This window comes from Cimex lectularius, unplaced genomic scaffold (assembly GCF_000648675.2).
Source record: "Cimex lectularius strain Harlan isolate CLEC.00 unplaced genomic scaffold, Clec_2.1 scaffold14, whole genome shotgun sequence".
In the NCBI taxonomy this organism is placed as follows: Eukaryota; Metazoa; Arthropoda; class Insecta; order Hemiptera; family Cimicidae; genus Cimex; species Cimex lectularius.
The window spans coordinates 937,636-955,564 of NW_019392637.1; the positions used below are offsets into that span (position 1 = coordinate 937,636).

Below are 17,929 nucleotides of genomic sequence, written 5' to 3' on the forward strand. Positions count from 1 at the left end.
GAAGAAAAAAAATCCACCCTCTCTCCCTCGCTTACGAATTAAAAGCCAAAACAAACTGAAAATACGTTGATATCATAAATCATATTTTCAACGGTTAACGAGAAATAACGGCCATAGGGGTCATGGCCGGTGATCAATCATTGGATCGGATTCGGGATCGTTCGGCTCGGGCCGGAGGAAATTGACATATTGACGTCAAATGGGGAAAAAAAATTTAGGAAATTGCCCTCTCCCCCTTTCCAAATGAATCGCATCATTAATGATCGCCCCCTCAATTTATGACAATTAAACTCCGCGCCTTTCATTGTTCGGTACCCGGCCCACGGTGTTTAGGGGTCTAGGCCGTTTACTATAAATATTTAACCGTCTGCTTGTTGTTACAAGCGGCCGGCTGCGCCGTGGGTTAGGGTGAAAACAGGAGGTCGAATAGATAGATTAGTGTGTAACAGGAAAGATCTATGATTAACTAGAAGATTTCGTAAATCTTGAAAGATAGGTTGTGTTTAATATCATCTGTATGTGATACCTGATGCTACCTCCAAGCTATGCCATTCCTTTCTCGAACATCCGAACATGAAAAAAATCAGGTGGTAGTTATTTTTAGATCCATGATACTAGAGCATACCTGTCATACTTTCCTCCCACAGCTCTATCCACCAAACCGAAAACCTACGAAATGTCATATCCTTGATACTAGACCCTACCTATCATAACACCTACTATCATAAAATATACGGGCAACCAAGCTCATACGACATTTGTAGATACATCTAGCCCTACTAAATATAACTCTACCTTACCCCTAACCCTAACCTAGTATTCTTTTTAACCTGCGCCTACTCTAAACCATCCCCGAAATTAACCTGGCCTGCCCTCAACCTACCCATTCTTTAACCTAGCTCTAACCCTTTCCATAAACTAGCTTTACCCTAACCCGACCTAAACCCTACCCTAACCCATCGACCCTCGAGTAGCCTTTCTTAACCTTAACCCTAATATAACATAGCCAGTCCCTAACCCTCATTTATCATTCCTTAATCTTAATTCTAACACAATTTAACCAACCTATAACCCTCATCTAGCCATCTAACATAAACCTAACATAAGCAGTCCCTAACCTTTGACTCGCCATCTTCTAACTTTAATCTAAACTTAACCTAGCTAGTCCCTACTCCTAACCTATCCTTACCTCTATCTAAATTAGCCTAAACCAAATCCATACCTAATCTTCCTATCCTTAACCTGAGCCTAAACCTGACCTACCCTAACTTTACCTTAACCAGTCCAACAGTTAGGTTAGGTCCATACAACATGTCTACTTTACTCATGCATCTCAAAACCCAAAAATCCTAGCTTCTAGTATTTCATAGATTCTTGTCACTAGTTCCTATGTAGGTCATACCATCCTGTTATCATATAATATTCGAGAAACCAATCTCTTAGTACCCTGAAACTGGTCATATCTGTCTTTCCTACCGCCTCCTACATTTCTAGATCCTCCAAACCTAGCTTCTATATTATCCTATATTCTTGATTCTAGACCTCAGTAATGCCATACCTTCCTGCGAAATTTTAAGATTCAGGTCATTAGCTCCTGTTTATCCCAGATCTTTGATACTACTCCGCAGCTATAGTATCATAGATTTAGAAGTGATGACAGGTAGAGTTCAGTATCAAAGATCTAAGAAAAACTAGGAGCTAGGCCTCGTAAATCTAGAAATGTGGGAGGCAGGTATGACCTACCTACGAACTAGTACCATAGATCTAGGAATAACTAAGAGCTTGGTTTTTTCAACTATTGTGTGATAACATGAAGGTATGACAGTTCTGGGCTGGATGGGATAAACAGGTTTGGTAAATCTAGAAATGTAGGAGACAGGTAGGAGAGGTACGTTTGGCTAGGTAGATTCAAGGATCTAGGCAATGCTCGAAGATAGTTCATGGTTGTAGAAATGTGAGGGGCAGGTTGGACAGGTTAGGCCTAATGTCATGCATCTAGGATAAACTTCTATCTAGGTTGCAAGAATGTTGTGTGATAATGATGGTCCTCGGAACTAGTATCAAAGATCTAGAGGTATCGTACATTTTGAAAGGTAGAGGGAAGGTATGACGCTAGGGTATCTGGCTTATTGCTAGATGCTGGGTTTGGTGGATCTAGTAATGTAGGAGGTTGGTAGGACAGGAACGGTATAGTATCAAGGATCTAAGAAGGAGTAGTAGCTCATTTTTAACAATGTTGAAGTGTGCTAGTAAAGTAGGAAACAGCATCAAAGATCTAGGAATAATTTGGAGCTATGTTTCTTTGCAGGAAGAAGGTGTTTAGAAGTTAACAATTCGTTGATTGATTTAACATTTTGTTTTATCGTATACAAAAAAGTTTATCCTAGTAGGATGTTTTTTCTTTCCTTACCCCCAACTCTGCTGGTCCGGCGTGGGCAGGATGAGCCTTGGCAGGGCGATCTGCGGTTTCCTCATCTTGGGATGGTCGGGGCCCCATCCTGGGCTGAGTATGGTCAGCTTCCTCTCGGTGCCGGGGGGCGCGAGTGAGAGGTGGGACGGAACTAGGCGGACGGCGGGACTCGTGAAGACGGCCTTCTTTCTCTCGACCTCCTCGAACGACTCGTGGCTTCCCTTGGAGCCGAAAGACCTTGCGAACCTCCTCACTTCGCTCCCCCTCTCGATGAAGCTCCTCTGCTCCTGCCGTATGCAGTCCATGCTCCTTGAGCTGGCCCCGGGACTGTCCGCCGGTCGGAGGGTGTTGGGCAAGAGGCCGGGCAGGTCTTCGCACTCCGAGCCTCCCATCCTCCTCAGCGTGCCTCGACCAGTTACGACGGTCTCGTCGAACGACGTGAAGGAGGAGTGGGTGACCGTTCTCGAAGACCTGACCGTCAATCGCTCCGATTGGGACTCCTCCTCCTCCTCCTCCATCCCCTTCAAAAAAACACTCGATAATGTCGGATTCGACCCGCCGGAAGACAATGCCATCGTCTGATACTCGATCCCGCGGACCTGCGTTTCATTAAATATTCACAGACTGTTTCCGGGTCTCGGCCTTTCGGGAAATATCCTATCAACCGCCCCTTACTCCACCCCCCGCACTGACATGAGAGGGTCGGAAAACCTAATCTCCAATATGCATGTAAGAACCTGGCCCCGGGGCCGTTTTTACCTCGGATCGATGACGGGAGGCGCATCATGTGCACAGAATAATTCATGGCGTGCCGGATCTTCAAGGGGGTTAACGAAAAATAAATGAAATGCAAACAGGAGAAACACGCCATTACTTGCTTCAACAACAACGTCAAAGCTCTAGAAAGTGCCGACTCCAAAATAGGAGAAAAAGTAGGAGCTATGTAAGGTGAATTTAATAATTGAACTGAATGTTACGACATAACTTGGGTCAAGAATCGGAGAACTAGAAACTAAGTTACGTAAATCTTGAAAAGTGTTAGAAAGTTAGAAAAGAAAGGTTCTATATGATAAACTAGAAGCTATGTTTTTCAATGTGTGATAACCGGAGGGTATGGGAGGCACGTATTACCTACTTAGGTGCTAGTATCAATGAGCCAGGAAAAAGGCTCATCTAGGCTTTGTGGTTCTAGAATTAGTAAAATGGAACCACAACTAGGAACTTGGTTTCATCAAATCATAAAGTTAGGAGGAAAGTATGGCAGGGTGTACTACCAATTATCTTGCATATAGTACGAGCTATCCTTGTCGGACCTAGAAATTTGGGAGCCTGACTTAGGACTAGTATCACGGACCTAGGAACAACTAGTTTAGATTCTTTTATCGTGAAATGTAGGAAGGTATGGCAAATGGGATCTAAGAAAAAGGTAGGAGCTAGGTTTCGTTGATCTAGAAATTTGGGTGTACCTAACCCAGCTTGAGTTAAGGCTAATATTAGGGATCTAGGATATGAGCTAGATTTCGTGGATCTAGAAAATGTGATAGTTATGACCTACCTAGAAAATAATAACATGAATCTAGGATAAACAAGGAGCTGTGCTTTTCGAATAATGTATGATATACGTTTCTAGATATATGAAAACTAGCTCCTAGTTCCCTGATACTCGTTCGTGGGTAGGTCATAGCTTCCTCCTACATTTCTAGATCTACGTAACATAGCTCCTACCCTGATACTCATAATTAGACAGATAGAGCTTCCTCCCATATTTCTTGATCAACGATACCTAACTTCCTGTTTATTTTATGTCCATGATACTAGTTCCTCGGTATGTCAGCTATCCGGTCGCACCTAAAAATATCAGTGGTGACTAACTGTAAAGATTCATATCATTTAACTAGGACAAACAAGATTAGGTTTCATGGCTAGGAGGTAGAATCAGGTATCTAGGACTATATGCTATGTTTCAATGTAGGTAATGAGAACAGGACACAGTTTGGTTTTTAAAAAGTTGTGTTGTACGACAGTTGTTGGGTCCGACGGATCTCGCTTGTTACTGATACCGGGAACCAGTTCATATTGCGCTTTGGCGAGGGAACAATTGCGCAACGGTTGTGTAAGTGACATTGAGTGGTTTTCTGATAACGGCTCGAATCCCCCGCCTCGCGGATCCAGAGCTGTTACACCTGCGGGCGTTTTCCGTTCCGGAGAGGGAACGATTAACCTACTTAAACCCGTATAAAAAACCCCCGAGATAACGGATAATCGCGATAATCCGAGTTGTTGAATTGGAATGCGAACAGTGAGATGAACTTGTGTTCCTCAACTGGAGGTGGCCGTAAAATCAGTTCCAAAGTGCATTACAAACCCGGCCGAATATCAATGGATTTATTGACTTGTCTTCGGCCCAGCAATGTACACTTCAGCGCGAAGTTTTGCAATTACAAAATCAAAGTTTCGAAGTTGGGACAAATTTTTCCTCGACACTTTCACCCTCCAACCCCTCGTCAAACCACTCCCACAAAAAACAAATCAATAGGAAAACAGACCGGCGGCGGTAACGACTTTAATAAACATTCACCATGGATCGGACAAGTGACAACAAAACGGCACTTTTCAATTTATTTGTTTTCTATTGTTATGCGATAATCGTCCCATTTGTTCAGTCGATAGAATTGACTTATTGACTCAACTACGGACTACGAAGTTCTCAAGTACCTACCGAAGCTCTAATATGACGGATGGTGGACCAATTGACAAGCGGACTGTACAATTGGCTTATTGACTCAACGGGTAACTTGAGTGATGAATGAATTGCTGTTAACAAATAAATTCCACGAAAGACAACAAACAATGCAATGAACCGAATGGGCTAAAAAATAGACTTTCTGATACAACAATTGACTCATTGATGCAAATAAAACCTACTTAATAATAGGCAGATAGAGAAATATTGACCTATAGATCTCAAAAGATAACATATGGCATAATGAACGGAATGGACTAAAGCGAGTCTTGCTGCCAGAACAATTGATTTACTGACTCAAATAAAATCGACTGAATCATAGGCAGATGTAGCCTACAATTTCAATAGCCAACAAAAAAACCCGAATGGAGCAAATTACAGACATTCTGCAGGACTATTGACTGAAAAATCGACCTTGCGGGGGGAGGAAGAATTACTGATACGTAGAAATGATGAATGATGGAGTGAGTGCGGTGTTCAATCCATTTAAAAAGATAGTTCCTTCTCACAGTAAGTTGTTTTGCAACGATCCGGATTTCGAGCCCTCCTCATCATGTTGAAGGATTTCTACAACCACGTCTGTCGACATGATGATGAGCTAAGGGCTCGAAATCCGGATCATTGCAAAACAAATTACTGTGGTATGGTATGGTATGGTATGGTGAAGAAGGATACTAGGAAGCGGGGTTTGCACTCCCCAGGCACTGCAGCCTTCTAGTACCTTCCGAGTTCCTTAGTTCAGTGCAGTAGACTCAATCCTTCTTCTTAGAAGTATCAGGTGATTGACTGTTGCTGCTGCAATTTGATTCCCTAAGTTTTTTCCGTACGTTAGGTTAAATCTCCATTGAGCTGTTGCTTCGCATTCGAAGATGATATGAATGGCTGTTTCTTCCTCCTAATTACATAATCTGCATATGGGATCATCGTTGTGGATGCCCATGTTTTGTAGATGTTTTATCAGCTGCCAGTGACCGGCTAGTAGTCCTACCACTACTCTGAGTTTGGCCCTCTCCAATTGCAGCAGTTCTTTTGCCGGTCTTGGTGAGGGTTGTTTCATCATAAGTTTACTATGGCTAGCACCGCTAGAGTTTATCCATTCTCCTTTTGTTTTGTTTGGATCCATTCTGCGATGGAGGATTCTATATTTGTTTTTGTTATCCCAAGTATAGGTTCAGCACCTATGTATGGTCTTGCAGATTCTCTTCTAGCCAGATTGTCTGCATTGTCATGTCCCAAAATTCCCCTGTGCCATGGCACTTAAGATATCATCAGGTTGTTGTGTTTCCCCAGGTTTTGGAGAATTTGGATACATTCACTGACTAATTTTGATGTGATTCTTTTACATGTTAATGCTTTAATAGCTGCTTGGCTATCTGATCTTATGAGGATTTTTTTGTGTCAGTGTAACCTCTTTTAAGATTTTCCACGGCACAAGCATTGATGGCATGTATTTCTGCTTGAAAACCGAAGTGTACTTCCCTAATGAGTTTGATTGCTCATGTTTTGGGCTTATACAGAAAACGCCTAACTTACGGTGAGTAGGAACTATCTTTTTAAAAAGGATTACTGACCCATTTCCACAGTCACAAACGTTATAATGACCCGACTGTGTTAAAGATAATCTTGCTGCAAGAACAATTGACTTATTGACTCAAATAAAACTTCGGAATAACAATAGGAAGATGAAGAAGTTTGACCTATATCCAAATATACAAAAATGGCATAATGAGTCTAATATGTTAGATAGACTTGCTGCCAGAACAATTAACTTATTGACTCAATGATAGACCAAGGGAAAAATGCACAAACTGAATTATTAAGCCAAATGGGTTTTCAATTTTCAATTTTCACGACGGTTTTTAGTTGAGATAAAAAAGTCAGTGTCACGAGCAAGATTCGAACCCACGACCTTCGGCTTGATACGCCGCTACTCTACCACTTGAGCTATCGTGACTTCGATCCGCTCGGGCACTAACTTCCCATCTCAACCTCACCTTTTGAATTTTCCCTCCTTTTTGCCATTTTATCTCAACTAAAAACCTTAATTAATTGAATGATATTAATTGGTCAAGCGGACCACGAAAATTAGTGAATTTAGTTAGTCAATAAGTTCAGTCAATATGTTAGTTTACATATCTTATTCTTTTTACGTTTCCTGTCCATTGAGTAAATAAGTCAATAATTGTATCCACGCCGTAATTCATTATCGGTTTAGTCAATCAGCCAGTTTTTCAGTTAGCCCTCAGTTCACTTAGTCTCCATCCTTGGTACTAGATCCTAGGTGGGGCATAGGTTGCTGTCATAACATTATAGGTCAGTTGTTGAGTCAATAAGTCAATCGTTATCTCCCTGTCAGACCGTTATGACAATAAGTCAATTGACCGGACAATATGTAAATATCTCTCACGCAGGCTATTCATTATTCCGTTTGTTTGGCATTGAAGTAATTAAGTCAACAGTTTATCTCTTTTGGTTCGCCGTTGAGTCAAAAGGTCAATTGTTCAATCGGCAAGTCTATCTTGAACCCATTACGGTTCATTATGCAGTTTGTCGGACACTGTGGAAATGGGCCAATAATTCATTGTTTTTTTTCTATTTTTCCCATAGTCGATTTTTGAGTCAATAGTCCTGCAGAAAGTCTATCTTTAATTTGTTCGATTTTGATTTTTGTTGGCTGTAGAAATTGTAGGTAAATATTTCTACACCTGCCTATGATTCCATCGATTTGTATTCGAGTCAGTAAGTCAATTTTTGTATTGGCAAGTCTATTTTTAACGCATTCCGTTCATTAGCCGTTTGTTGGCCACTATGGAATGGGTCAATAATTTAAACAGTTTGCCCATTATTTCCATCAGTGGATCATTGAGTCAAAAAGTCAATTGTTCTGGCAGCAAGTCTTTAATCTGTAACACTTTCGATTCAATATAGCTTTTATTGGCCACTGTGGAAATATGCCAATATGTTAATTGTTCAGTCAGTATAGCCGGAAAAAGTGGGTAAAATTCTTAAACGAGAAGGTTTTAGAATAGCTTTCAGAGGTAACGTGTTCCCTTAGAAACATCCTCTCAAAACCGAAGATAAGATTGACAACTCGTCAAAACCAATGGGTTTACCGACATAATTATCGCGATATTAAATACACTAATGGACAACGCACCACTCATTTATTTAGTTTAAAATTAAATCCATTATCTTTGAAGATAGTTATAGGTAATTAGGAGATATCGTAGTCAAAATAAACAGTAAATACAGGTTTATTTACTTTTGTACTGATTAATCCAATTTGCACAAAACGTAGCATTACGCCCGTCCATTCTGCTACGTTTAAAGATCGCTACGATCACGCATTTGAGCGAATAATGACAGTGTCAGGGCCAAAACATTATTAGAGGAGGGATACAGCGAGCACGAAGTCGCCACACTGAGTGTAAATATCTCTTCTAATCTCTACTATAAGGAGGGTTTGTTGAAGGGCTCTTCATAGGAACAAGGTTTCGCACTAGAAGGCCAGAGTCGACCTAGGTCTACAGACGAGAGAGACGATAGATTCATCGTCAAACCGCATGAATCTCTTCTTACCACAGCTCAGAAGGTCACAGGCAGAAGAGAGCCTCTTCTCTGTTCCCGCCAGGGAGCCACCACGAATCCGTTCCCAGCGTGGTACAGATGGTCATGCACCTTCCCCCGTCTATGCAGACAGGATCTGGTACACTGACCCTCGTGTGCCTCTGATAAGGCACCAGCCCCCATGCCGACCGAGGCCGACACGAGTACAGCTTGTGCTTCAGAGAGGTTGCCCTCTAGGCTACACCATTATTTTGCGCCTGGATACCCCCTTGTAACCAAGGGTTAGGAGGGGTCACAGGATAGAATGAAGGAACCTGGATTGAGAAAGGGCCAAGGAGACGAGGACTCGAGGTAAGCCGTTTCGGGGTCTCGAGCCTCAACCAGACTATACCACCCATCGTCGCCACAGTGCCACTTCGGGTGGGTCGCAGCTCCCAGGGTGGGTTTATTGAAGGGCTCTTTATAGGAATAAGGTTTCGCACTAGAAGGCCAGAGTTGACCTAGGTCTACAGACAAGAGAGACGATAGATTCATCGTCAAACCGCAGCATTACGGCTCATGAATCTCTTCTTACCACAGCTCAGAAAATGGCAGAATTGGACATTGGAAGATCGGGGACAAGTTCTCTTTACAGATGAGGCGTGAGCTAGTTCAAATTGGTCTGGCCAATTACATTCTATAACTGGTCACTCAATTACTAAACTTGAGCATTTTTTCTAAAAGTTCGTGATGCCATAGGTAAGACGATTATTCAATTGTCTTATCTTATTCAAGCGGTTAGGGGTAGGGTAAATAGGTCAATTGATCACAGAGACGAGGATTTCAATCAATCAATCCAATGAGTCAGTAAACCATTATCATTCCCCAAAAGAACTAAAAGTAGTCAATAGATCAATTTCTCAATCGAATTCAATGGAACGTACCTTTCTCCTGAGAGAATTTTCATGAAATTTCACCCTTTTGAAGAATTTAGGCCAGCGAGGTATCACCTACCAAAGAAGTAGTATCAATTCCCTATATATATTTCTAGCTGACAAGATTGTCCTATTGCCTTAATCCTCCTTAAGACTTGACAACTTAGACGATCGACCGACGTAATAAATGGACCAATTAACTATCTTTCTTATGGGCCTTGACCAATTGACTCATTAGAAAAAACTCAAGGTATTAGGATAAGGATATAAAGCGGTGTGAACAATTGACTTTTTGACTGGGCAGCTGTCCAAGAGAACAACTGACAAAATCTCTGACAGAATGACAATGAAACTGGTTGAGTTAATATTTATTGATTAAACAATTGACTAATTGAGTTAACTCTAGACTACAGATTGAATGAAGTCATGTCTACGACGACGTTTGGCACTGGTATTCTGGTCGAGTGAGCAATGTCTGTATGATCAATTGACTTATTGACTGGACAGCTTACCCACGGATTAGTGATTAATCAATTGAACTATCTCTTACCTATGGCGTCATGTATTTTTAAGGACAAATAAGGTTTACCTGACTGATTGATCGAACAATTGATAAGTCAATAGTGATTGACTAACCTGACATCACCTAATTTTAGAGAATGACATAGATTTATCGACTGATTGGATTGATTGATTGAACATCCCTTGCTATAGATTAATTCATAATATATTAACGTGAGCGCCAACCTACGGAATAATGATTAGTCAATAGTGACCAACTAGGTTATGGCATCATTTTTTTTAGATTGACAGGTTTATTGACTCATTGATTAAACAATTGATGTCAATAGTGATTGACTAACCTGACCACGTAATTTTAGAGAATGACACAGATTTATTGACTGATTGGATTGATTGATATCCCTTGCTGTACGATTAATTCATTATATTGACGAGACCGCCAACCGACGGAATAATGATTAGTCAATAGTGACCGACTAGGTTATGGCATCATTTTTTTGTAGATTGACTTAGGTTTAATGACTGATTGATTAAACAATTAATAGTCTGTACGATCAATTGACCTATTGACTGGACCGATTAGGGAATTGATTAGGGATTGATTGATTAGGGAATTGAACGATCGACTAGGTTAAGGCATCACGTAAATTTCGAGTTTCATACAGGCTTAGTGACAGATTGGTGGAACGATTCCTCATTTCGTATGATAATTGACCCATTGATTCAACTAGTACGTCGACAATTGACCGTCCTTCTGTACCTATCGCTGTGCCGTTATCACGTTTTAACTTCTTCATTTAAGAGGGGGGATTATAAATTGCATCTCCCCCCCCCCCGTTGAGAAAAGGGAGGACAATGAGACCTCTATCGACGTCTCTAATTGAATAAGCCGGCCTAACTAATGCAAACTGTCTGCGGTCAACTTCCTCCTTCGTGGGGGGTCTACCAATTACAAACTCGAGGCTTAATTGAGAGCGCGGGGGCGGGGGGGAAGCACTGCCTCAGTTTGCGTTTCAAGTGATAAACCTTCCCGGACATTGCGGCCGAAGGAGGTTCAAAGGTTGCAGGTGGATTGGAACGCGATGACCTTTGACCACGATTGGATCGCTACAAACCTTAATAAAAGGGAGTAGGGAAAAAAAAGAAGAAGGCTACCTTTAAGCTCCCCCTCTCAAAAACCCTTTTTCAACGGCCAGGGGTTTAATTTTTGGATTCTACCCCCGCCCGACCCGCTTTTCCGGGGGACAATGGGCCGCTCCGGGTCAGTCCCACGATTATCCAGGGCGTAAATTTGCCTTTTTAAACGGACGGTCGTGTTGATAAAAAGAGAGAAAATAATAATGGCCACGCTCGGTTAATTCTCTTATCAAACGCTTTTAAAACAGTGTTTTTCCCGGCGAGAGAGGAAAAATAAACGTCATTTCTGTTTATCAGTGAAATGTTTGTTAGAGGTAGAGTTATAAAACGATCATCCGCTGTTTAATATCGGATAAAACGGTAATAAATACACATTGTGACGTCGACAGGTTATAACAACGCATCCATGTTGAAACGTCACCGTAATGACGTCGATTCGGAAATGTAAAGTCATCCATGTTGAAACATCATTGCAATGGCGCCAACAGGTTAAAACAACATATCCATGTTGACGTCGACAGGTCCGATACGTTTCAACATGCATTTCATGAATCCTCATGATCCAGAAAGTTTCATTTCTAATAAATACAATGAATGAGCACGCTTCGTGATGTCATCTCTATGAGATTCGTAAATTTAAGAGAAATCCGCACTGTACGGTGTCATTGTTATGATTTCGTCCATTGTGAGCTACATATATGACGTCATGTTTACATCCACGACTTCCATTTCTAAGAAATCCTACCAATGAATGGATCAGCGATGACCATCACCATCTGGCCACGTAATCACAGCGTCCATTCATAGCTGTGAGCTACGAAAATATAACGTCACATCTGTTGATGTCCATGATATCTCCTGACCCATAGACTTCCATATATGAGAAATATACCCTTTACGACGTCACAGTCATCCAATCGTATATTGTGAGCTTACGAGAATATGACGTCATATTCGTTGATATCAATGATGTCTCATCATCGAGTTCCATTTCCGGGAAATCCAATGAATCGACCCGCTTTGTGACATCATGATGAGATCCATGAACCCTCGTGGCATCCATGCTTAGAAACCCACACTCTATGACGTCACAGTTATGGCGCCCATCCGCGTGTGAGATACAATATTATGACGTCATATCTGTTGATATCCGTTATGTCAGATAGCCGATCAATTGTCATTTCTGGGAAATCCAATCAATCAAATAATCTTTGGCGTTATTGAACGGCAATTAATGTTCCAACGTAGTTTTCACCGTTTCTCCTGGCATCTCGTGTCGCGCAATTTTTTAAGAAGAGTTTTTGATTATTTTATTTATATGTGTCGACTGAAACGCGATGCGGTGAGACAATCGGCCAGAAATATCCAACCAGGAAATAAGTTTGTGGTTTTGTTTTCTCTGTAGGGGATTTTTTTTTTTTTTTTGGCTCGGGAGCCAATTTAATTTACAAGAGAGTTTTATAAACGGAAAACTAGCAGGAGGGAATTTCGAAGAGAAAAATAAATTAAATTGTGCCTTTTTTGAGTGATAAGCTGAGTGGTATTCCGTGCCAGGGACGGACGTGATCACGAATTATCGGGCTTGATTTGAAAGCGAAAAATTCTTAGATGTTTGTAGGCTTTTTCTGTCAAAGAGAAAAAAAAACACCTTTGGGATTCCGGTGTGTGCATTTATTAGCTCGAATTAAACGGTGTTGATGCTCGTGTATCGATTGATTCGGACAAAGCTTACGATTATTGGGCAGCGTCACATCGATATTTGTGCGATAATCAATCAATTATTGTCCCGGTTTGCCCCATTTTCACGGCTCGCCTGGCTCCGCTCCATTGACCCGTGAAAAGTCCGGTCTCCGTTTTATAGACTGAGGCCGAACGCTCAGTCGGATTTGGAGAAATTAACGTTTAATTAACATTTCCTGGACCCGAGACGATAATGAAAACTGGGAGACGAGGGTTCTGGCATTCAATTTGACCGTGTAAATACCGCACGTGCCACGACATTCTGTCCGAGGAGGAGGACGTCCTATAAAAGGCCGTATAAAAGTGGGGGGGGGTCATGATCAACACATGATCAGGAAGGCGTACCTTTTCCCGCTTCAAAAGACTGCATGGCACATACGAACAAAGCCGTAGATGAGTAGGTTTCTGGACGATCTGAAGACTCAGGTGAGGACCAAACTGCGCTGTTCTTCCCAGGAGAGCATTTGAGGTATATCGACCAAAAATGGATTTACTTGTACAAATTTTATCCTGATTTGGCTTTGAAAGTTTGATTGGAAGTTCTCGCCACTCACATACGCCTTTGGTTGAGCGTTTTGTGGACGATTTTTGGAAACAGAGAGAAACCAAACGAAAGATTTATCCCAAGAGATAATTTGGGGTATTTCTACCAAAAATGAATTTACTCGTCCAAATTTTATCCAGATTTGGCCTTGATAATTTGCTTGGAAATATTAGAAATCAACATACGCCTTGGGTAGAGCGTTTTGTGGTCGGTTTTTGAACCCAGAGAAAAGCCAACCAGCAGAGTTTCATCCAAGGGCATAATTTGGGGTATTTCGAACAAAAATGGACTTACTCATCCAAATTTTATCCAGATTTGGCTTTGAAAGTTTGCATGGAAACGTTAAAAACTACTATTTTTCTTTGATTGGACTTTTGAGGACTTTTGGAGACACAGGGGAGGAGCAAACAGCCCAGTTCGACCCAGGAGAGACGTTGAGGTATATCGACCAAAAATGGCAGTGTTTATCTAAAATCTATCCAGAATTTGCTTTAAAAGAGAACATGTAAAAAAGAAAAACCCGTTGTACCTTTTTGATTGGACGGTTTGTGGACAAATTGTGGATGAAATACCGAAATTTTTACGGTCAGAAATCCGTTTAGACGAGATGGCCTTCTTTAAAACCAGAGATGCTTAGCCTTTTGTTCAGTCTATGGACCATTTGTGGACAAGAGAAACTTTCGACATTACGTCCAATAAGTAGGATGTTTGTTTTTTCAAAAATATTTTACGGCGACTTGCATTCTTTTTTGGTTGGAGAAATGAACCTCCATGAATGAAAGCCTAAAAAACAGTCCAAAATTTACATTGCATAAATAATTTGTGGGCAGAAATGCTTGCCTAGAGGTTGTGCTTGATGAATTTTGGACAGTTAGTGGACACTAAGAACTAGGGTGATAAGGTTGACTTTGGTGCCATTTGTGCATTTATGACCAAAAACTGTCTCTAAAGGAGTTTTAATTATTTTTGGATTGGAGACCGATGCAAGAATTTCCCAACTGTTGGGAATGGACAATTTGTGGACACGAAAAAATTTAATTTTTACCCTAGTTAGGATTAATTGTTGGACGAGAATAGATAACTTGTTAAAAAGCCAAATTTTAATCTGGTGGTCGTATTTTTTTTTGGACAATTTGTGGACGGAAAGTAGGGACAGGACGACCTAGATAAAACGACCAAAGGGTTTTTTCTTAGATAGAATTAGATAGATAGAATAGCGGTCTAAGAGGGCGTCGATGGCCGCAACGGTTTAGCCGTTGACGCTCATCACTGTAAGGTAAAGGTCCCGGGTTCGAATCCATCGGCCCCGCATTCGAACACGACATACTTACAAATGGGCTTTTTTTCGAAAACACCGGCACCCCGAGGGTTTATATGACCTCTGCTATTGCGAACCTTCGCGGAAAAAAAAATAATAGTGGTCTAAGGCGAAATTATTGGTTTATGGTATATTTTGGACGATTTGTGGACGCAAAGGAGTTATAGGTAAAATCTTTTATTCCAGCTCTAGATTTTGGCAAACAATGGTTGAACGATTGAAATTCGATTTGTTTTGTGGACAATTTGTGGACAGAAAGTAAAGCGCGGACGGTACGTTGACAAAGATTTTTCTCAGGTCAGACGTTTGTGGACATAATAGCGGAATAAAATTCTCAGCGATTTTTCTATCGTTCCTATACGGAACGTCGGATATTTTATTGGAGAATTTGTGGACAGAAGGTAGTCCCTTAAAGAAACTTCTCGCAACCCAGAAATTTGTGGACAGAATAATGACGTACAATTCCCAGTGTTATTCCTTCATTTTTGTGGACTATTTGTGGACATGGAGGAGTAACAGGTTGAACTCCACTCCAATTGGATTAGATTTTTAGGAAGGAAATGGCTCAATCATTGTCTCAAAAAACATTTGTGGAGAGAATAATGACATAAACTTCCCAGTGTTTTTCCTTCCATTTTCGTGGACTATCTGTGTCCAAAACTCGCAATTCTTCTTTATTTTGGACAGATTCAAGTTTATGATCTATTTTACGTTCGGTCGAGGATGAAAAATCGTTCCCTTTGGTTCAAGGTTTGTGGACGAGAGGCCGGCCAAAAAGACACCAGACAGTCCGGGCGAAAGGGAAACTTTTGGTATTTGGCCAAAACGTAGGCCCAGATTTTTTTTTCATGGACGGAAGTTAATGTAAAATGTTGGTCAGTTTTGGCGGAAATGATAAGGGGTGGTAAATGGGACATGTTGTGGATAAAAAGACTTGTTTTAAGTTTTTGCGTGTAAATTTCGTTCGAATTTGGTTCGATTTTTTCCCGGCCAAATAGGATTTTGAACGTTAGGACGGGGTTTTAAATTGTTTTGATAAAGGTCAAAAATTAGGCCCTTGGGACCGAAAAAATTGTTAAAAAAGGCATTGTCTCCGGTCTTGGGTTGGATTAATTTTTTTAATATATCCTTTGGTGGCGGGGTGTAAGAAAAGGTCAAAATTTTGACTTTGAACTCTTGGCTGACTTACGGCGGAGCCGAATCTTCTGCGCGGGAATTTGGACGTGTTGCCGGATTCGTAGTGCGTCGCCAAAAAAAAAACACCAAAAATTTTTTTGGTCTGCTTGGCACAGGACACTCGGCGGTTTCGCGGTCCGACCGGCTGCGGACGCGGCGCAAGACTGGGGGCCGTGGCGAAAGGGGGGCCGCCCCTTCTCTACACCGCCGCCCCTCCTTTCACCCCGCGGGAGCTTTCTCAAAACTGCCGGCTATGACGAGGGGGGCGGCGCGAACGCCCTTCCTACCAAATTGCGCAACGCGGAGTCAAAACGACCAAAAGTTCACCGGTGTACTTAAATGGGTCAAAGAACAGGACCGAGTTGGGGAAAGAAAGGCAAACGAACCCACTGCTTGACAGGCTCCTTGTTGATCATGAATCTCGATCATGGGTCATAGATCAACACTTCGTTCCTTAAAGACATCAGAAACACATGAAATCCGAGGACCTCCTTTGGAAGGAAGACATCATAAACCCTTACATTCACGCCCCTTCTATAGCACGACTGATCATAGATCATTAATGAACAATTTACATTTCTTCCCAAACTAAGTATCTCGTAAAGACAGTACTTTATCATAATTTCCTCGTAACTCTACTCACATGAAACCCTTGACGATCTAGATACTGTGATTGATCATTTATGATTCATGATTCATATAGTCACTTAATCAGTCTTTACCCAAAAAACATAACTCATATTGACCGTAATTCCATCTTCATTCAACTCTTTTACCGACCTATGATCAAGATGATCATCCATGATTCATATGATCACGTAGGTGTTAATTGTACCCCAAAATTAAGTATCTCGTATCGACGGTAATTTATGATAATTTCCCCGCAGTTCTACTCAAATCAAACCTTGATGATCTCCATATAGTGATTGATCATTTATGATCCATGATTCATATAGTCACTTAGTCAGTCTTTTCCCCAACTGACAATGATTGGCAACACGTATCGACAATAATGGAAGGTCTTTTCGCTGTGATTCCGGCTTTAAACGAACATTACAGGTTTGAATATGACGATTATTCATGATTCTTGATTTATATAGTATGCGATCATTTGATCATCATCGAAAAACTGCTTAAAAAATGAATGTAAAACCGACTTTGTCCTTTGGGCTTTCATCGTAGCCTCAGTAAACATCTCAGAAAATAACCATTAGATCGTTGATGATTGATAATTGATCCAACGAAGAGAAGTTTCCGAAAGCACCGAAAACAATCAAGCTGATACGTTTTCTCACAGGAAAAAGAGTTTCCGAAAGGGAAGATACAGGTCAGCTGTAAATCGATTCTCTGAACTCCTAATTGTCGAATTGTCGTAAGATTGATGATGATTGATGATTGAAATGACGTTTTCTAATAGAAAAATTTCCGAAAGGGAAGATATAGGCCAGCTATAAATCGATTCTCTGAACTCCTAATTGTCGAATTGTCGTAAGATTGATGATGATTGATGATTGAAGTGACGTTTTCTAATAGAAAAATTTCCGAAAGGGAAGATATAGGCCAGCTATAAATCGATTCTCTGAACTCCTAATTGTCGAATTGTCGTAAGATTGATGATGATTGATGATTGAAGTGACGTTTTCTAATAGAAAAAATTTCCGAAAGGGAAGATATAGGCCAGCTATAAATCGATTCTCTGAACTCCTAATTGACGAATTGTCGTAAGATCGATGATGATTGATGATTGATGTTACGTTTTCTCATAGGAAAAAGAGTTTCCGAAAGGGAAGAAAGTTATAAGTTAGTTATAAATCGATTCTCTGAACTCCTAATGGACGAATTGTCGTAAGACTGATGA

At 41.0% G+C, this 17,929-nt stretch overlaps 1 protein-coding gene across 10 annotated transcripts in view; it reads right to left on the minus strand.

Annotated features, from left to right (window-relative positions):
* The window catches only part of LOC106663047 (cAMP-specific 3',5'-cyclic phosphodiesterase), a 137,663-nt gene that overhangs the window by 55,400 nt on the left and 64,334 nt on the right, over positions 1 to 17,929 (minus strand). For 2 of the 10 annotated variants that reach the window (XM_014387555.2, XM_014387554.2), the window contains exons 1-2: positions 16,085 to 16,237; positions 2,411 to 2,931 (exon numbers count right to left, since the gene is read on the minus strand). The exons of 7 other annotated variants lie outside the window; for them this stretch is intronic. In XM_014387555.2, coding sequence (XP_014243041.1) covers positions 2,411 to 2,928 — 518 coding nt within the window. In that variant the 5' untranslated portion in view covers positions 2,929 to 2,931; positions 16,085 to 16,237. Of the gene's footprint in view, positions 1 to 2,410; positions 2,932 to 16,084; positions 16,239 to 17,929 lie in introns of those variants that run through there. One more of the 10 variants, XR_001339987.2, reaches the window with a different exon arrangement.